The sequence below is a fragment of the Nomascus leucogenys genome, chromosome 7b (genome assembly GCF_006542625.1).
Source record: "Nomascus leucogenys isolate Asia chromosome 7b, Asia_NLE_v1, whole genome shotgun sequence".
Classification (NCBI taxonomy): Eukaryota; Metazoa; Chordata; class Mammalia; order Primates; family Hylobatidae; genus Nomascus; species Nomascus leucogenys.
This window is the reverse complement of record NC_044387.1, coordinates 94839976-94862213: the sequence shown is the minus strand read 5'-3', so window position 1 is coordinate 94862213 and position 22238 is coordinate 94839976. Positions and strand designations below refer to the sequence as shown.

At 37.1% G+C, this 22238-nt stretch overlaps 1 protein-coding gene across 7 annotated transcripts in view; it reads left to right on the top strand.

The window, feature by feature from the left end:
- The window catches only part of HPGD (15-hydroxyprostaglandin dehydrogenase), a 36513-nt gene that overhangs the window by 2952 nt on the left and 11323 nt on the right, over window positions 1–22238 (top strand). For 4 of the 7 annotated variants that reach the window (XM_004088562.3, XM_003257989.4, XM_003257990.4 and 1 more), the window contains exons 3-4: window positions 1861–1967; window positions 14906–15002. The exons of 1 other annotated variant lie outside the window; for it this stretch is intronic. In XM_004088562.3, coding sequence (XP_004088610.1) covers window positions 1861–1967; window positions 14906–15002 — 204 coding nt within the window. Of the gene's footprint in view, window positions 1–1860; window positions 1968–14905; window positions 15003–15563; window positions 17008–22238 lie in introns of those variants that run through there. 2 more of the 7 variants (XM_004088565.2, XM_004088564.3) reach the window with 2 other exon arrangements.

The window sequence follows — 22238 nt, the reverse complement described above, 5'->3', positions numbered from 1 at the left end:
ATCCCAGCAGTTTAGGAGGCCGATGCGGGCGGATCACGAGGTCAGGAGATCGAGACTTTCACTCGCCTCAGTGTGAGGAGACCACCAAACAGGCTTTGTGTGAGCAACAAGGCTGTTTATTTCACCTGGGTGCAGGCGGGCTGAGTCCGAAAAGAGAGTCCGCGAAGGGAGATAGGGGTGGGGCCATTTTATAAGATTTGGGTAGGTAAAGGAAAAAGGGGGGTTGTTTGCTGGTGGGCAGGAGTGGGGGCCACAAGGTGCTCAGTGGGGGAGCTTTTTGAGCCAGGATGAGCCAGGAGATGGAATTTCACAAGGTGATGTCATCAGTTAAGGCAAGGACGGGCCATTTTCACTTCTTTTGTGGTGGAATGTCATCAGTTAAGGCAGGAACGGGCCATTTAAGTATCACTGCTTTTGTGATTCTTCAGTTACTTCAGGCCATCTGGATGTATATGTGCAGGTCACAGGGGATATGATGGCTTGGCTTGGGCTCAGAGGCCTGACAGAGATCACCCTGGCTAACACGGTGAAACCCCATCTCTACTAAAAATACTAAAAATTAGCCGGGCTTGCTACCGGGCGCCTGTAGTCCCAGCCACTCAGGAGGCTGAGGCAGGAGAATGGCGTGAACCCGGGAGGCGGAGCTTGCAGTGAGCCGAGATCCTGCCACTGCACTCCAGCCTCGGCGACAGAGCGAGACTCCGACTCAAAAAAAAAAAAAAAAAAAATCCATGAAAAATAAACAGTTTGTGTTCGTTGTTCTTCTTCCATTCCCGTACAGTGAGTGTAAAAGGTGCGTATTAGGAAATCTTGAAAATGTTTTTAGTAAACAACTAGCATAGTAATTTATGCATATGGCAACTGATTAATCCATGTCTTCCCCAATATGTCTGGTGGTTGTTAATGATTATATGAATTTATTTCAATCAAAATAAAGTCTATGCTGACCTACTTTTTTTAAGGACTTGATATGTTGGCCTGGAGACCTGAGAATATATTTCCGTCATGTAGAAAAACAACCGCAATTTTTAACCATAGTGTAAAATAATAGAAGTAGAATGAATGATCAAAGGCCCAGGGAAACCGTTTAAATCAATTAGAACTATGTCAAAGGCTGCTTTGAGAAACAATAGACATGTGATTGGACAGTGTAATGAAAGACATTCAGGCCTCAGAATCCATGCCAACTTTATTCTGTTTGAACATAGTTTATACAAACTAGTAATCTGAAGTAGTAATAATAGTGAGAAAGAAGAAGGAATAGTAAACATCGAAGTTTCAGTAATCAAATAAAATCAACTGAATGAAAAGTCGAGTTTTACTAAGACATAAAAACTCCCCCAAACATGCATAATAGATCTGAATACACAAGAATATTTGTATTAACGTAACACTTTATCAATTTAATATGGCTTATAGAAAAGGATGTTTACCAATAGTCTAAGCTACAGAGCTTCAGTAACTTCTCAGGGACTAAGAGACATTGCTTGCCCTAACTGACTTCAACGAGCTCTTAGCTTAGGATCTTAGCTCAGTTCTCTAAAATTTACCCCATTAAGTTACTGCTTATAGAACTTCAATGTGCATACAACTCATGTAAGATATGTTAAAGTTAAGATTCTTATTCAGTTAGTCTGTGGTGTCTGCAAAATTCTGCATTCTTACCAAGCTGCCAGATTGATGCTTCTAGTCTACAAACCACACATTGAGAAACAAGGAATTAATTACACTCAGCCCATGAGTTTAGTAACTTTCACTATGAGGGTAAATAAACTGAAATTCCTCTCATGGCATAGGACATGATTTAAATGTATACATGGAAAATAAGAATGTATCACTAATATCTTGTTTTATAATTAGACACTTTTAGAAAAGTTGTAGACCACTTTGGAAGATTGGACATTTTGGTCAATAATGCTGGAGTGAATAATGAGAAAAACTGGGAAAAAACTCTGCAAATCAATTTGGTGAGTTATCTTAGCTACGTTTCTTGTCTATAATTATTTAATAACATGATGTTTATAAAGAAAAAAAGTTCTTGGAGTCATAGAAACAAAACAATGACCTACAATATTGAAAAAGGGAAGTTACAGAAAGCTGGATAAAAGCATTTTCTTTTATAAAAAGGAAGACATTTAATTATGAAAGTAAGGCTGTCTTAAAATATTAGAAAGAAGCATGAATAAAATATAAGTGATTGCTTAACTCAGGGGTTGGCAGACTATGACCCACAGGCCAAAATAGCCTGCCAACTCTTTTGGTATGACCTGCAAGCTAAAAATACCATTTTACATTTCTAAATGGTTGATAAACTCAAAAGAAGAATAATATGATTATATGAAATTAAACTTTCAGTGTCTATAAAGTTTTATTGGAATACAGCCACAGTCATTCATTTAAGTATTGTCATTGGCTATTTTCATGCCACAGGGGCAAAGTTTAATATTTCTAAAAGATCCTGTGGCATTCAATGACTAAAATATTTACAATCTGGCCCTTTACAGAAAAAGCTGGTCAACGGCTGACTTATTTATTTAAAAGTAAATCTTAATTAAATGCCAGAATGTAACAGAAAACAAAATTAAAGTGACAATTGAACTTCGTAATCAGTAGGACTTTTTATCCTGAAAGTTCGTGGTTCGTGTGTGTGTGTATGATTTCCACAATGTTTGATAATGATTTGGCTCTCAAAAATGGTAGAATTAAGAAATAAAATTTTCTCTTTTATCCATTGAGTCATGAGTTTGTGGGTTATCTCATTCTATAAATACTCTTGACATAAGATATTGGAGTTTAGTAAAAATCAAACGTTAACTAAAACTAAATGTCAAACAGGCTGTGCCTGGGGTCACCCTGCCCTTGCTAAGGTCATTCTCACCAATCTTACAAGGCAGGTAATTGTAGAGTACAATTTGGCCACTATGTGTGTATAAAGGTACAGGGAGTGGCCTCCTACTTCATGATATCCTCCTCGTAGATTATAAACTCCATAAAAATAAGAATTGGGTTGTGTTTTTCTTTGTTTCTCTCTTAGTAATCCAACATAGTATCTTGAAGATAGTGCTTAGTCAATACATTTTTTACTTAAATTGAAATGCCCATGAGTAATTACCTAACTGTTATAATAACTTGATAGAGGCAATGAGGATGACACTTCTTCACAAAAGAGCTAAATCTGTAAGTCCTACCTTGAGAAGAGTACAAAATTGCTCCCTAAACTTGACAGATACCTAAAATACATTTTTCTTTTAATTTTTTAAATTTTTAAATTATTTTTGTTGGTTTTTCTTTTTCAACTTTTATTTTAGGTTCAGGGTGTACATGTGCAGATTTGTTACCTGAGTAAATTGTGTGTCACTGGGGTTTGGTATGCAGATGATTTCATCACCCAGATAGTGGTCATAGCAACCCATAGATAGTTTTCCCACTCTCACCCTTCTCCCACCCTTCATCCTCAAGTAGACCTTGGTGACTGTTGTTCCCCTCTTTGTATCCATATGTGCTTAATGTTTTGTTCCTGTTTGTAAGTGAGAACATGAGGTATTTGATTTTCTGTTCCTGCATTAATTTGCTTAGGATAATGACCTCCAGCTGCATCCATGTTGCTGCAACCAACATGATTTCCTTTTTTACGGGTGTGTAGTGTTTCGTACTGTATACCTACCCATGTTCTTTATCCAGTCCACCATTGATCGGCATCTAGGTTGATTCTGTCTCTGCTATTATGAATAGTGTTGTGATGACCATATGAGCACTGTGTCTTTTTTGGTAGAATGATTTATATTCCTTTGGGTATATACCCAGTAATGCTTGTTGATTTGCTAAAGTTCCTTATATATTCTGCATATTAGACCTTTGTCAGATCCATAGTTTGCAAATATTTTCTCCAGTTCTGTAGATTATCTGTTTGCTGCTTTGATAGTTTCTTTTGCTGTGCAGAAGCTCTTTAGTTTAATTAGGTCCTATCTGTCTATTTTTGGTTTTGTTGCAATTGCTTTTGGAGACTTCATCATGAGATCTTTGCCATGGCATGTCTTCAGAATGGGGTGTTTTGTGTTTTCTTCTAGGATTTGTATAGTTTTAGGTTTTATATATAAGTCTTTAATTCATCTTCAGTTGATTTTTAAAATGGTGTAAGGAAGGGGTCCAGTTTCAATCTTCTGCATATGGCAACCTGGTTATCCCAGCACAATTTATTGAATAGTGCATCCTTTCCCCATGCTCGTTTTCATCAATTTTGTCAAAGATGAGATGATTGTAGGTGTACAGCCTTATTTCTGGCTTCTCCATGCTGTTCCATTGGTCTATATATCTGTTTCTGTACCAGTACCGTGCTGTTTTGGTTACTGTACCCTTGTACAGTTTGAAGTCGAGTAGTGTGATGCCTCCAGCTTTGTTCATTTTACTTAGAATTGCTTTGACTATTCTGACTCTTTCTGGATTCCATATGAATTTGAAAATGGTTTTTTTTTTAATTCTGTGGCAATGATGATGGTAGTTTGGTAGGAATAGCATTGAATCTGTAAATTGCTTTGGGCAGTATGGCCATTTTAACAATATTGATTCTTCCTATCCATGAACATGGAATGTTTTTTCATTTAATAATGACATCTCTGATTCCTTTCAGTAGTGTTTTACAATTCTCGATATAGAGACCTTTCACCTCGCTGGTCAGCTGTATTCATAGGTATTTTATTCTTTTTGTGGTTGTTGTAAATGGGATTGCATTCTTGATTTGCCTCTTAGCTTGGACATTATTGGTGTTTGGAAACATTACTGATTTTTGTACATTGGTTTTGTATCCTGAAATGTCACTTAAATTGTTTATCAGTTCTAGGAAACTTTGGGCAGAGACTATGGTGTTTTCTATGTATAGAATCATATCATTTGCAAAAAAAGATAGTTCGACTTCCTCTCTTCTTATTTAGATGCCCTTTATTTCTTTCTCTTGCCAGATTGCTCTGGCTTGGATTTCCAGTACTATGTTGAATATGAGTGGTGAGAGTGGGCATCCTTGTCTTGTTTCAGCTCTCAAGGGGAATGCTTCCAGCTTTTTCCCACTCAGTAAGATGTTTGCTTTATGTTACTTCGATGCCTATGTTGTTGAGGATTTTTTAACATGAAAGGATGTTGAATTTTACCTAAAATCTTTTAATGAAGAAAGAAGATTCTATTTTACAGTACGGATACCCTCCTTGCAGTTCTCTTAAAACTTTTTCTCCAGTGTACCTGGTTCATTATATTTGAAAATAACTTGAAACTGTCAAGTTTCCCTCAAAATCTTTTTGGGATTCTAATTGCAAATATACATACATGTGTTTGGAGAGAACTGATAGCTGATTTTCCTGAGTTGAGACAGTTCTGTGATCTTCTTCTACTTTAGGGTAGAAATGTATTGAAATGAGATATTCTGTCTGTGAATCATATTTACATCTCTTGGCTAAATCTTACATTATTATGGTATATGAATGTTTAATATACCATTGAATTTTTTTAATTCCTAATTTAGTATTTGTGCTTCTGTACTTATAAATTGTATTATCCTTAATTTTCTTTTCTTATAATGTTCTTATTTGGTTTGGGTGTCATCTATATCTCGGCTTCCTTTTATGTACTTGATCTGTTCGTTTCTCAACAGAGGCATTCTTGTATCAAATGGCAAATGTCAGTTTGCCTGCCTCTTTTAGTAATTCTGTAAGTTTAGACTCTATATATTATAAACCTATAATATTCAGAGCATAAGTTGCTAATGATTGTAATTTATTGATTTTTAATTTTTTTTTTTTTCTTTTTGAGACGGAGTCTTGCTCTGTCGCCCAGGTTGGAGTGCAGTGGCCCGATCTCGGCTCACTGCAAGCTCTGCCTCCCGGGTTCACGCCATTCTCCTGCCTCAGCCTCTCTGAGTAGCTGGGACTACAGGCGCCCGCCACCACGCCCGGCCAATTTTTTGTACTTTTAGTAGAGACGGGGTTTCACCGTGGTCTTGATCTCCTGACCTTGTGATCCACCTGCCTCGGCCTCCCAAAGTGCTGGGATTACAAGCGTGAGCCACCGTGCCCGGCCGGTTTTTAAATTTTTTTTAAAGTTAAACTTCTGATTTGCTGTCTGTGATTTTTTAATCTATTCTATATTTTCAGATATAAAATTAGTACCCTATCATTTTCTTTGGATTCACATTCACCTACCTTTTTCCATTACTTTATTTTAAAAATATAAGTAACCTTTTATGTTAAATTTGTTGTTGCTGATGGTTTATTGTGAGATCTTAGAATCCTCTAATCTGTAGTTAGGCACATCTGGGAACATCTGCCTTTTTAATATTTGTGAGTTTAAGCCATTTATCTTTATTTTTACTCTTCTGTTTTATACTTTAATATTTACTGTTTTCTTTTTGTTTTTATTCTTTTTCTGTTCCTTACCTAAATGCATTATATAGTTTTATTTTCTTATGCTGGTAAAAAAACAAAACAAAACAAAACAAAACAAAACAAAAACTATGCATTTTATATTTACTCTTTGAAGGTTACCCCTGACTTATTAAGAGTTGTATTTCATTACAGCTTTTGGTAGCCTGATAAAACAAAAATTTTGAAAATATAGCTAATTCGGAACTGCAGGGATTTTTAAGAATATAGACTCATGCCACTTTCCAAAACCCCATTAAATGATGAGATTTTCTTTGAACCAGGCGATCCCAGTGAAAAAGCACAAATTGCACAAGAGCTTTCTCTCTTTAACATTACTACTGATATTTGTAATAGCTTCATCAGTAATATCTACAGATATTTTTACAGATAAAATTAATAGAGTATATAGTTCCTGTATTTGGTGACTTCCTAATGGACACCTGCTGTGTCTTTTCTCTGAGAAATCAGCTGTCAGAAACAGTGTGCAATGATTACAGCTAACGTAAAGAAACATGGAAATATTGAGGCAATTGTTACAAAGTTAAAGAATTCGACTGATGTCTTCATCCAGCTGAGAGGGCATGTTTGCTTTAATGTAGTCTGTGTGAATACCTGCTCAGAGCTGGAAAATGCCAATATCATGGGCAAATAGGAAATTCTGGAAGACCAGGGGAATTTTATTGTGATCCTTTAGTTATAACTAACAGTCCTAGTTCCTTCTCCATTGAAATTTATCCAGCCTTTATTTTTCTTGGGACTCTGCTGACATAGGCGACTTTTCAGCTTAACATCAGGAACTGATGATGTATGTTTACATAGAGAAAACATCATGGAAACTTTGTTACCAATGTATTACTTAAAAATATGTTACTTCCCCTCCTACCTAAACCCACTGCAGAGTAGAATCTGACCAATCATTTAACTTCCAACTTGATTATCTCTGTTACTGTAATGCAAATATTTGTGTGCAGTTTATATAACTCTTTTTTGAAACTCTGCTCTGGATTTAATTTGCCTCCTCGGGTCTTAAACAATTCCATGTTTGTTCTTTTGCATGTTTTTCAGTATTACTGCCCATGTCAGAGAGTAACCTCTTAAAGGACTTTACCATATATCTTTCCTTCTTCTAAAATATTATACAACATATTTATACCATTTTCATAGGGCTTACCAGTTTTTTAATTTTATTAGAATTATTTTAATATATACATAATTCATGCTATTCATGCTAGTAAACCACAAGTTCTTTCAAGGCAGAAAACTATTGTCTTGTGTCCTTACAGATGTTAGTTAATAGTTATTGGATCAACTGCCATTACCTGTATATGATATTTTGCATACATGAGAGTATTCACTTCTATGTTTCAGTACATTGCTTTCCAAATAGATTAGTTCTTCCAAACAGTATCATCTGTCCTTCCACTTTTACTCCTTATCAAATTTACTCCTTACTTTTCACTTTGCTGATCTCATCCTTCTTCCCAATAAACCTTTTCCCAGTCTTTGGTTTCCATTAGGCTATTTTATACTTCCTCCTTAGTCTGAAGCCAACAACAGCAGCATTATTTATAGCTGTTCAGAACACAGAAGAAATGTTCAGGAGGCCAGGCGCGGTGACTCACGCCTGTAATCCTAGCACTTTGGGAGACCGAGGCGGGCGGATCACGAGGTCAGGAGATTGAGACCATCCTGGCTAACACAATGAAACCCCGTCTCTACTAAAAATACAAAAAATTAGCTGGGCGTGGTAGCGGGCGCCTGTAGTCCCAGCTACTCGAGAGGCTGAGGCAAGAGAATGGCATGAACCCGGGAGGCGGAGCTTGCAGTGAGCCCAGATCGCGCCACTGCGCTCTAGCCTGGGCGACTGAGCGAGCGAGACTCCATATCAAAAAACAAACAAGCAAACAAACAAAATGTTCAGGAAAGAATGAGTCTTTGCAAAACTATCAGCACTCATGCTGGCAATTGGGCAGAGGTAAACTTAACTTTGAATATTGATTGGAACGGTAATTTTGTCACGTAGTTTTGTAACTTTCTGAAGTTTCTATAAACCTAAATATGTTCATCCCCACTGATGTGGGACTTATAGTCTAATTTTGACATTTAACTAATATATGTTGAATTCCTTAACCCATTTATGCCAGAGGTTGCAATATTTTGAATTTTTGCATGAGTTAAAAATTAGACCTTGGCAATGACCTTGAGCAGCAGGATATAAATAACTCTCACGTGCTTAGTATTCCAATAATGGAACACTAGACATAAGTGGGTCAATATATTCAAATAAGATTTAAACAAAATAGATGAATGTTGCTAGTCATTTTTTTTTTTTTTTCTGAAACGCACTTATTGACTAAAGATTTGCCCTGGGAAATACATTTCTTTGGGATTAGTCAAAATTAGAATCCAGTCTTGAATCTGTAATTTATAAACTGTTATTTTATTTCTCTCGTATTGAACTTCCCAGGGAGGAAGGTAAACTCCCTATCTCTAAGGACTGTTAGGCTTAACGCTTAAATAAACCATAGTTTATGTGAATATCCAGCACAGTGCCACTGCATAGAATTTATTCAATAAATTACACTTCCCTTCCAGAGCATCAAAATCTACATTTTCTGGCCAGGCACGGTGGCTCAGGCCTGTAATCCCAGCACTTTGGGAGGCTGAGGTGGGCAGATTAGTTGAGGTCAGGAGTTCGAGACCAGCCTAGCCAACATGGTAAAACATATATAATATATAGACACACACACACATGCATATACAATCTAGAATAAGGAATACATTGTTAAAGTAAAGAAGGAAAAGTGAAAAATATCATTTCTACACAGCCAAAGCATTAGACCCTGTCTTGTAGATTCATCCTTTGAACTCTTTTCATTTGAAAAATTGCCCAGTTCTTAACCTGATAATGGATGAGAAAAATAATCCCTTGCCTTTCTCCACCAAAGACCTAAAGATAGATATTGCTTTTTAAAAAAATTAAAAATAAATCTTAAAAATTCCCAAATTTTCTATCTGGCTTCATCTTGTTCATGTCGAAAACCCAACAGTGGGGTGTCAGCAAAGCTGTAATACCTGAGAATAAAAGCATAGTGCCAATACGCATGAACAGAAATTCTGTTCAGACATGCTGAAGACTTCTGCAGAAACTAACAGAATCTAACTGGCTTCATTAATTTCAGCCATCTACATCTTTCTCTTCTTACATAAACAATTAATGTTTTGGTTTTCCTCTCTAAAGAAAATCATGTGGAGATTTTATTCATTCTCCCTAAGCCTACTTACTGTCAAACTGACACACGGCTTAAGTGAATAGAAGCTCCAATTTCCTTTTTTGTTTAAGAGCTACTGTTAGGTAGGAGAGGCATATCTGAATCCTTGTAAAAAAAAGAAACTTCAAAAGGAAATTTTTAAGATAAAAAGAAGGGAAATACATGTGTAACCTCCGTTTCAGATGCATTACCTATTGTACCGTTTTCTTTGCAGTATTGTAAAGCATGAAAAAAACAGGAATTAAGATGTCAAAAAAGAATTTTCCTTTTTTAAAAGTCTGAGCTGGAAAGGATAGGAATTCTTAAATGCAAAAGGAAAAGTAAGGTTTGAAATATCAATTTGATCTCACAGGGTTTTTTTTTCTTTTTTTTTTTTGGTAGTGATTAGAATAAAAACAGGAAAAGTTCCTACATATGGATATAAGTGGCAAAACAGTAAACTATCAAACGGATAGCTGTAAGCAGTGATTAATAAAATTTAGTTATAGACATTACTAAAGACCAGATGTCCAGCTAACTGAAAATCACCACTTAAACTGGATAAAACATTTATGTGATTTCACACAACACGGAGTTCAGGATTGCTTGATCTTACAGGTCAATGATATCATCAGGGCCCAGGGTCCTGTCATCCCTCCCACCCACCATTCTTTATGTTAGTTTCATCTTCAGGATACTAAGAAATAGGGGTTGTCCATTTAAGTTACAACATTCATGTAAAGCAGGCAATGTAACCATTTCTTCAGGTTTTCTTAAGAGCAACAAAAAATTTCTCAGCAGCATCCATCCTGTTCCCATCTCTAGCTGATGGCCTCCCAGGTCTCACTGACCAAAACTGGGTCACTTGCTGGCTCTGAAACCAGCCACTGTCAAGGAGAATGGGATTTCCATGACTGAATTAAATTAATTAATCAGTGTCTACATTAAATTTGGGGAGGTCACCTTCCTCTGTATTATATGGAGAGGAGGTAGATACAGGAGCAAAATAGAATTTTTATTAGAAAGAAAAAAGGAGAAAATAAAACCTCTAGGAAATCAAGAGTAACACTATTCTACATTCTAAGATCCAAGAGAATTAAACAGAGTAGACAAGTGTGGAATACTGAGACATGAGAACCATATGCAGAGAAGAAGGGTAAATAAATTTTGCTTCCAACATTTAGAAAACAAAAAATATTTTTTGAAGGGTTTTTTTGTGTCTCTATTTCCTTCAGTTCTGCTCTGATTTTAGTTATTTCTAGCCTTCTGCTAGCTTTTGAATGTGTTTGCTCTTGCTTTTCCAGTTCTTTTAATTGTGATGTTAGGGTGTCAATTTTGGATCTTTCCTGCTTTCTCTTGTGGGCATTTAGTGCTATAAATTTCCCTCTACACACTGCTTTGAATGTGTCCCAGAGATTCTGGTATGTTGTGTCTTTGTTCTCGTTGGTTTCAAAGAACATCTTTACTTCTGCCTTCATTTCATTATGTACCCAGTAGTCATTCAGGAGCAGGTTGTTCAGTTTCCATGTAGTTGAGTGGTTTTGAGTGAGTTTCTTAATCCTGAGTTCTAGTTTGATTGCACTGTGGTCTGAGAGACAGTTTGTTATAATTTCTGTTCTTTTACATTTGCTGAGGAGCGCTTTACTTCCAACTATGTGTTCAATTTTGGAATAGGTGTGGTGTGGTGCTGAAAAAAATGTATATTCTGTTGATTTGGGGTAGAGAGTTCTGTAGATGTCTATTAGGTCCACTTTGTGCAGAGCTGAGTTCAATTCCTGGATATCCTTGTTAACTTTCTGTCTCATTGATCTGTCCAATGTTGACAGTGGGGTGTTAAAATCTCCCATTATTATTGTGTGGGAGTTTAAGTCCCTTTGTAGGTCACTCAGGACTTGCTTTATGAATCTGGGTGCTCCTGTGTTGTGTGCATATATATTTAGGATAGCCCCAGGAGCTGGTTTTTTGAAAAGATCAACAAAATTGATAGACTGCTAGCAAGACTAATAAAGAGGAAAAGAGAGAAGAATCAAATAGATGCAATAAAAAATGAAAAAGGGGATATCACCACCAATCCCACAGAAATACAATCTACCATCAGAGAATACTACAAACACCTCTATGGAAATAAACTAGAAAATCTAGAAGAAATGGATAAATTTCTCGACAAATACACCCTCCCAAGACTAAACCAGGAAGAAGTTGAATCTCTGAATAGACCAATAACAGGCTCTGAAATTGTGGCAATAATCAATAGCTTACCAACCAAAAAGAGTCCAGGACCTGATGGATTCACAGCCAAATTCTACCAGAGGTACAAGGAGGAACTGGTACCATTCCTTCTGAAACTATTCCAATCGATAGAAAAAGAGGGAATCCTCCCTAACACATTTTATGAGGCCAGCATTGTCATGATACCAAAGCCTGGCAGAGACATAACCAAAAAAGAGAATTTCAGACCAATATCCTTGATGAACATTGATGCAAAAATCCTCAATAAAATACTGGCAAACCAAATCCAGCAGCACATCAAAAAGTTATCCACCATGATCAAGTGGGCTTCATCCCTGGGATGCAAGGCTGGTTCAACATATGCAAATCAATAAATGTAATCCAGCATATAAAGAGAACCAAAGACAAAAACCACATGATTATCTCAATAGTTGCAGAAAAGGCCTTTGACAAAATTCAACAACCCTTCATGCTAAAAACTCTCAATAAATTAGGTATTGATGGGACGTATCTTAAAATAATAACAGCTATCTATGACAAGCCCACAGCCAATATCATACTGAATGGGCAAAAACTGGAAGCATTCCCTTTGAAAACTGGCACAAGACAGGGATGCCCTCTCTCACCACTCCTATTCAACATAGTGCTGGAAGTTCTGGCCAGGGCAATCAGGCAGGAGAAGGAAATAAAGGGTAGTCAATTAGGAAAAGAGGAAGTCAAATTGTCCCTGTTTGCAGATGACATGATTGTATATCTAGAAAACCCCATCGTCTAAGCCCAAAATCTCCTTAAGCTGATTAGCAACTTCAGCAAAGTCTCAGGATACAAAATCAATGTACGAAAATCACAAGCATTCTTGTACACCAATCACAGACAAACAGAGAGCCAAATCATGAGTGAACTCCCATTCACAATTGCTTCAAAGAGAATAAAATACCTAGGAACCCAACTTACAAGGGATGAGAAGGACCTCTTCAAGGAGAACTACAAACCACTGCTCAATGAAATAAAAGAGGATACAAATAAATAGAAGAACATTCTATGCTCATGGGTTGGAAGAATCAATATCGTGAAAATGGCCATACTGCCCAAGGTAATTTATAGATTCAATGCCATCCCCATCAAGCTACCAATGACTTTCTTCACAGAATTGGAAAAAACTACTTTAAAGTTCATATGGAACCAAAAAAGAGCCCACATCGCCAAGTCAATCCTAAGCCAAAAGAACAAAGCCAGAGGCATCACGCTACCTGACTTCAAACTATACTACAAGGCTATAGTAACCAAAACAGCATGGTACTGGTACCACAACAGAGACATAGATGAATGGAACAGAACAGAGCCCTCAGAAATAATGCCACATATCTACAACTATCTGATCTTTGACAAACCTGACAAAAACAAGAAATGGGGAAAGGATTCCCTATTTAATAAATGGTGCTGGGAAAACTGGCTAGCCATATGGAGAAAGCTGAAACTGGATCCCTTCCTTACACCTTATACAAAAATTAATTCAAGATGGATTAAAGACTTAAATGTTAGGCCTAAAACCATTAAAATCCTACAAGAAAACCTAGGCAATACCATTCAGGACATAGGCGTGGCCAAGGACTTCATGTCTAAAACACCAAATGCAATGGCAACAAAAGCCAAAATTGACAAATGGGATCTAATTAAACTAAAGAGCTTCTGCACAGCAAAAGAAACTACCATCAGAGTGAACAGGCAACCTACAGAATGGGAGAAAATTTTTGCAACCTACTCATCTGACAAAGGGCTAATATCCAGAATCTACAATGAACTCAAACAAATTTACAAGAAAAAACAAACAACTCCATCAAAAAGTGGGCAAAGGACATGAACAGACACTTCTCAAAAGAAGACATTTATGCAGCCAAAAAACATATGAAAAAATGCTCATCATCACTGGCCATCAGAGAAATGCAAATCAAAACCACAGTGAGATACCATCTCACACCAGTTAGAATGGCCATCATTAAAAAGTCAGGAAACAACAGGTGCTGGAGAGGATGTGGAGAAATAGGAACACTTTTACACTGTTGGTGGGACTGTAAACTAGTTCAACCATTGTGGAAGTCAGTGTGGCGATTCCTCAGGGATCTAGAACTAGAAATACCATTTGACCCAGCCATCCCATTACTGGGTATATACCCAAAGGACTATAAATCATGCTGCTATAAAGACACATGCGCACTTACGTTTATTGCGGCACTATTCACAATAGCAAAGACTTGGAACCAACCCAAATGTCCAACAACGATAGACTGGATTAAGAAAATGTGGCACATATACACCATGGAATACTATGCAGCCATAAAAAATGATGAGTTCATGTCCTTTGTAGGGACATGGATGAAGCTGGAAACCATCATTCTCAGTAAACTATCCCAAGGACAAAAAACCAAACACCGCATGTTCTCACTCATAGGTGGGAACTGAACAATGAGAACACATGGACACAGGAAGGGGAACATCACACTCCGGGGACTGTTGTGGGGTGGGGGTAGGGGGGAGGGATAGCATTAGGACATATACCTAATGCTAAATGACGAGTTAATGGGTGCAGCAAAACAACATGGCACATGGATACATATGTAACAAACCTGCACATTGTGCACATGTACCCTAAAACCTAAAGTATAATAATAAAAAAAAAATTTAAAAAAAAGAAAACAAAATATATGGAATTATTGAAGATGTTGAGAATAGAGTGAAAGTAATAGACATTTTTGGAATACAACCTGTAGCATAAAATCTCATATTGGGCAATTAAGTGAAGTTTTGCAGATATATGACAAGCTCCACAATGATTAGGCAAACACAAAGAATACAGGTTTAATGACTAACTTTAAAAACAAAGCTCTTTTAAAACTTTTCATTGATAATATTTGCAGAAATCTCCCTAGGTATCTGGAATAGCTATAAAAACTTTGGTGTGTGAAAATATGGTAAAGGATAATGACTATGTTCCTTTTCTCACTTATGCCTCTGGCTTAGGTTTCTGTTATCAGTGGAACCTATCTCGGTTTGGATTACATGAGTAAGCAAAATGGAGGTGAAGGTGGCATCATTATCAATATGTCATCTTTAGCAGGTAAGGGCAATTATTACATTAAGTGTAACATTTTCCTATTAGTAATTTGGACCATAAAAACAAATCTTCAAAGCACATTTATTATCAACTCAAGTTTGAAATTAAAAATCTGATTGTTTTATAGTTCCATGGAATTTTCTATTGCAAAATATCAAAAGTTTGAAAAATATGTTTATTTCTCTTAATTTAACTTGTGGCTTTTAAAGTTATCTTACTGCAGTAATATTTAAAAAAATATATATAATTTTTTTAGAGCTACTGTTTTTCAGATGTTGTGGTGAGACTCCTAAGCAATCATGCATGTGAAAGTAACTTTAGCAAAGTAAAAAGCACTAAAGTGAAGTTAAGATGTCTCTGCTCCCATGTCATTTTAGTAACACTGTGTAATTTTAAAATATGACATATATCATAGTTAAGATATGTTAAACTAATAAATAAACCCACATATATATATATATATAATGTTAAGATATGCTAAACTAATAAATAAGGCCAAACTTACATGTAGTATAAGCATATTCTTTACTCGTCCATCAGTCCAAGGCAAGATCCTTGTTGCAGGTACCTCTTCTGTATGCAGACGTTTGAAAACCTTACTGGCAGAAGTTCTGCCATCTTCAGCAGGGAGCTCCCAGGGTTACATTAGAACTGCTGGATTCCTTTTTCTCTAGCAGAAAGAGAAAAAGAACATGGAGGAGGCATGGCTACTCTTTTAAAAACCCCAGCCCAATAATGGCAGACCTTCTGCTCACATTTCAGTATAGAACTTGAGCTCATATTTCACCTAACTATAAGCGAGTCTGTCTGGGAAATGCAGTCTAGCTGTGTGCCTAAGAGAAGAATGGATTTCAGAGGGCAGCTAATCATCTTTTCCACAGCATGCAATCCTAAACTATATTATTTTCAGAGCAGTATGAGTTAGTATCAGCTGATATCTTATCCCTCAATACCAGCTTTAAACCTCTGACTGGACTTTTTGGAGAAACTGAGTCAAGTGACTTTACTTTTTAAAACTCTAGGGAAAAAATCATCAATGATTCTTGAGTAGTTCAAGTGAAATTGTGAAGTTTAAGAAGTCTGATCAATATGGACAGCAAATCTAAGCTATCTATGTCCAAAAAAGTGAGATTTTTAAAAATTATCTGTTTGGTTTTAGTTAATGTAGTGATTTCAGAATAGAAATTTCAGCCCCACACCCCACCCCAACCTTGGTATCTCAGCTCCAGTGATTTGAGAAGTTGGGTTTGGAGGTACCTGTGATTGAAACACTGTCTGATTCTCAGCATTTTTCTCATCCCTCTAGAAATGATTATCAAATGGTTCTTTTATATCACTGTAAAGCTGCCACCAGAGGAGATTTAGAAATCTCCTTTAGAAGTTCTCAAAAATAGACTAGCATCTCATTTTCTGGGTTGCTTAAAGTCAAAATCATGTCCCTAAAGTTATTACAAACCTAATTCTATACATTTTTCAGGGTAATCAGATTCTTTTTCCTAGTAGTACAACTACTTATAAATTATAGCATTTTAATTCTAATGATACTTTAAAAGGTGAGCGCATGGGCAATATTTGAAAGGGATATGTGTTCCAGAGAGGGCCAAATGTTAAGCTGTGGGAGACTGAAACCCTAAAAGCAAATTGGCAAAGCTAAATCTATACTATTTTAAAATAAAATCATAAGAAAAAAACAAGTGACTGGAGAATTAAAAAGAGATATTTAGTATTTTCTTAAAAGTTTAAATATTTAAAAACCTGGGGCTGTGATCAAGATTGATAATTCTGTGCATTCTTTCTATAAAGCAAAGAGGGTCAGCAAAGCTTGGAGTACCATGAATATTATACAGGGAGCCCCTGGCCTTTATGTCACTGGAGGCACTGATTTCATTCTTTGGAAGGCTGAAAGCCTCAGAGTTGGATCAATTTAGGATGATCTGGGAGAAATTCTTTACCATAAGAGGGTGCTTCCTTGCCCCAAAGAGCATGAATAAAGAAATGCAATGTAGAATTACTGCCTTTTATCTGACGAAAATATTCAAATATATATCATTTATTGAGCACTGTTTATCTGATATCATTTTAAACACTGTACATTATCTCATTTAATCCTCACAACAACCCTGTGAGGTAAATTCTATAATTTCCATTTTGAAAATGAGGAAACTAAGGCAGGAGAAGTGTGAAATATCTTGCCTAAGCTTATACATCAAGTAAGCCTCAGAGCTGGAATTCACATGCAAATAGCCTGGTACAAGTCTTCTTAGAATTTTAACCACTAGATTATTTATCTATCTCTAATATCTATGCATTTATTTGTTAATCTACCTGTATTTATCTCAGCCTAACAGAAAAGTAAAAGCAACTGAAATCACTTCAATTGAATAAACCCTTGCAATTTGCTAGTCTCTTCAGGCTTCATGGGCACAGCTCTAATCTCATGGCTGCCTTACTAAACCTTCAGTGAAATCTTAAGCTTTTGCCCCATTTGACACTTCCAGTAAAGACCTAAAAATATTTGGGGAGCTTACCAGTGTCACAAGTCAAAACATGCCATTGAGCAGAGCAGTTTAAGGCTTGCAATTTGATGTCCACTTTGCTTTGTTGGCTAGGAGCTTGCTTTGTCATCCCGCTCACCGCCACCTCCCCCACCCCCAGGTGTTAATCCTCTTCTTACCTATGTCAGATACAACATTTGCAATCATGTGTGGGCATTTCTCTATTCATGCAGAGAAAATGATGACTTGATATAAATTCAGTGATAAGATTGCTTTGGTTTTAAATTACTTTCCTGGCACTGGTACAATTTAATGAATAATATTGCATTACAAACTGCTTCTCCCTCTGACTTTCCTCCACATGTACAAGGCAACACTATGTAAAATGGTTAAACAGCTTAAGGTTATCATCGTTCCCTCTGCTTGGCTTATTACTCTATCCATTTTCAGAAGTTGTCCTTGGCACCCTCCCTTCGTAATTCCAGCCGCCAAACCTCTTGTGTTTATACTGTTTCCTCGTTGCCACTGGCCAATGTGGATAGTCTACTTCCTTTCCCATCCAGGCCTCCCACTAACATGCCCTCAACTCACAAAGTCTTAAAATGAATTGCCTTGTATTTTATCCACCAATGGAGAGCCTCCAATTCTTCCCATAATGAAATTAGTTTGATAAAAATTCAGGATATTGTAATAATGGGAGAAGGCAAAAGAGGACCCCTCCGTCTTTATCATTCTCTCAGAAATTGTATCAACAATTTTATGCCCTTGAATCATAGCATGTAGGAAGAGGTGAGAGGACAAAAATAATCTTTAAGGAGTTATCAGAGTACTTCTAATATTTGCCTACTCTGTGTTTTCCAAACCTTGCTTCCTCACAGATTTTTTTTTCCCTGTTTTTCTCCGTACTGCTTACTCTATTGAAGGAATGGCTGTGGGTAATATTCAGTATTCAACTCAACAGGGCCTATCCTCATGATCTCTGGCGTGGATACAGTGGAGTCCTTCACTGTCACAGTAAAACCTTAAGTTGGCATGCTGGTTTGAGTAGAGAAGTTAATGAGTAATGACCACTGACGCAGACAGAGTATCAAATGCAATTAATAGGTTTAATAAAGAGGAGTAGTTAAGTAGACGATGATTCCTCAGCAGATTATGGGATGGGTATGCTCTAGTCTGGAGTTCCACAAGTTGTTCTGAGTGTGGTTAACCCAAATGGACTTTTCTACACGAGTTTTCATTTATAAACATAATATACAAACAGACACTAATTTTGCCACATCCATCCTGAACTATTAAAACAAAGTTGGAAGGAACAATAGAAGAATGAAGTCTCGTTTAATGCAGATAATCAAACAGCTATGCTCCATTAAAACATCTCATAAGAGTCAAATGCACTCTGTTTGTTTGTTTGTTCGTTTGTTTGTTTGTTTGTTTTGAGACAGAGTTTCACTCTTGTCACCCAGGCTGGAGTGCAATGGCATGATCTCGGCTCACTACAACCAACACCTCCCAGGTTAAAGCAATTCTCCTGCCTCAGCCTCCCCAGTAGTTGGGATTACAGGCGCATGCCACCACGCCTGGCTATTTTTTTTTTTTTTTTTTTTGTATTTTTAGTAGAAACAGGGTTTCATCATGTTAGCCAGGCTGGTATCGAACTCCTGACCTCAGGTGATCCGCCTGCCTCAGCCTCCCGAAGTGCTGGGATTACAGGCGCACTTCTTACATATTTAATTGCTTCAAACTGTGGGAAAGGAAAAGTAATTGTCACAGGAAAAGGAGCCTACCTACCGACCCTGCTACATATTCAGTTAGTGGGCTGTGGTGTTCACTGGGGACATTCTCTGTCACTCAGTAGCATTTTGTGAGAGATACCATGAGGGTCTTATTTACTCAGAAGTCAAAACATTGGAGTCTCCAGAAAATATTTAAAAATCATAGAAAATTTTCAGCATGTCTTAAGTAACAACCCAGTGGCATATCCGCTTTTGCTATAAGTTTTATTTATAATAATATAATTAGCTTGTAGTTTGTGTTAAGGTAGAAGTGCTAAAATTACTACCTTAAATAAAAAATTCAAGTTAATCAAACATATGTTGAGCATTTGCAGAAGGGAAATGGAGATATTAAAGTGACTAGGCAAAGTTTCTACCCCAAGAGCTGTATATCAGTGTCTCTTATCAAGATGACAGAACCAAATAATTTCCATGGCATAAACTATTTAAACAGAAGCATTGGCCAGGTGTCATGGCTCACACCTCTAATCACAATGCTTTGGGAGGCCGAGGCAGGAGGATCACTTCAGGCCAGGAGTTAGAGACCAGCATGGGCAACAGAGTGAGACCTCATCTCTATAGAAATTTTTAAAAATTAGCTGGGTGTGGTGGTGCACACCTACTCAGGAGGCTGAGGTGGGAGGATTTCTTCAGCCCAGGAGTTCAAAGCTGCAGTGAGCTATGATTGCGCTACTGCACTCCAGCCTGGGCAACATAGTGAGACTTTGTCTCTCAAAAAAAAAAAAAAATCAAAAAAGCTAGAAGCATGATATTTAAGTTGCAAGGCCTTGGGACTCCAATAGCCTGAAGAATGGACTAGAATATCCAGAAATTCCAGGTGAAATAAACCATTGATCATCTTCTTCTATCTCCAGGCCAAAAGTAAGAAAATCGCATGGTACCACCCTCTACTACTGCTCTTGTGATAAGGAAGCAGGCCTAACACATATTTAGCAATTGCCAAGCTCCAGGCATTGTGGTAAACTATTGGCTTTATGACATCCACATTTAACTTTTACAAGTCTCTACAATAGAGGTCAATTTAATTATCTCCAATTTATAGTTGAACAGTGAATCTCAAACAGATCTTGAAAAATGTGGGAATTAGCAGTGGTAATAAAAGCAATTTTATTTTGCTCCATTTTAGCCTGTGTCACAGGGTGGATGTACTGTTCCTATGCTGTGAATCCTAAGTGCTCAGATGCCAACCGTCATGAGCATGGGAGCCACCCTTCCTGCTTAGTGCTGGCAAAGTTCTCCCATGTCAGTCTGCAGAGTCCATTTTGCTCTCTTTTGGCTTAAAATAGTTAAAAAGACACACAGTGGAAGGAATCAGTAGGAATGATTAAATATTTGTAAATGAGGCATTTTGAAGGATAGATGAGAGATTAGAGGTTTCTTAACATAGGAATGAGAGGGCTACTGAGAAATGAATAGTCTTCTAGAACAGCACTTCTCAGACTTACGTGTCAGGGACTTTGTCAGATGCAGATTCTGATTTCAGTAGGACAGAGATGGGTCCTGAAAATGTGCTCCCAGGTAATACTGCTCCTTGAACCACACTTTAAGAAGCCAGCCACTGACTGGTATGCATAGGGATGGATATTCTTTGCACGGGTAAGGGAGCTTCTCTCAGTTTCCTCTGACCACAGCCTAGGCAACGACTGAACACTAGTAGCAACTGTCTGAGTCACTGGGAATTGCTATTAGACATATCTTTCTGGGAAGATTTTTGTTGTAAAATATATAGTGGTTTTATGAAAGCATGTGTCACTTTTTTTTTTTTTTTTTTTTTTGAGACCAGGCTGGAGTGCAGTGGCGCAATCTCGGCTCACTGCAAGCTCCGCCTTACGGGTTCACGCCATTCTCCTGCCTTAGCCTCCTGAGTAGTTGAGACTACAGGCACCCGCCCCCATGCCCGGCTAATTTTTTGTATTTTAGTAGAGACGGGGTTTCACCGTGTTAGCCAGGATGGTCTCCATCTCCTGACCTTGTGATCCGCCCACCTCGGCCTCCCAAAGTGCTGGGATTACAGGTGTCAGCCACCGTGCCTGGCCGCATGTGTCACTTTTTAATGTCGTGTCACACTCTAAAGCATAACTTAATGGCACCCATAAGACTGAGAAAAAAAACAGCCATCAGATAAGGTGTTCCATTATGCAGAATTCACAAATGAGGAAGTTCACCGGTTACTTTGGTCAGCTGTATGCATGAACCATAGATAAATATTTCTTGCTAGTTCTCCCGTTTTTCTTCAAGTTGGAGAAGTGGTGGTTAAAACAGATAGACGGGTACACACTTTTTTGTTGTTGTTGGTTGTAAAGAAAATGTGACAGCTTTACATTCCTGCTTTTTTAGCATAGTTACAGAACTCCAGGTTATCATACGAGGATCAGCATCCTTAGATTCACAATTTATTTCCCTAAGTTGAATTTTCGGCATTTTTATATAGTCCATTTTACATGGTTTCTCTCTCCTTAAAAGCAAATCATATTTGTGGATTTAGTATGACTGCCCTATCTGAGGAGATTTCTGTTTTTGCAAAAAAATCTTTTTGAGCTTTTTACCTTCTGTGAAATGAAGAGATTAAAACTGGCTTTTGTAAATATGAATAGAAAGATTATGAAGAATAGAAGAACTAATGTAGAGATGGAATTTACATTTTATTTTTCTAAATGACTTTCTTTGTTCTATTAGTACACATGTAATTTTCAGATATTTTAAATGCTTTCAGGTATTTTAAATGCTATATATATTATCTCATCAGTCTAATTGTTTAGTGTTATTATCCTGAGTGGTTTTAGAAAATATTTCTTTGTTTTGTGGGTAGAATTTCTCCCTCTACTGATTTTTTTTTCTGTAACTTTACAGTTATGACAGACATAAATCTGCTACTAATTATACTTGGTATATTTTAAAAAGAGTCATTTTATATTTCTATAAATAAACTTGCACAATGATGGACCTATCAG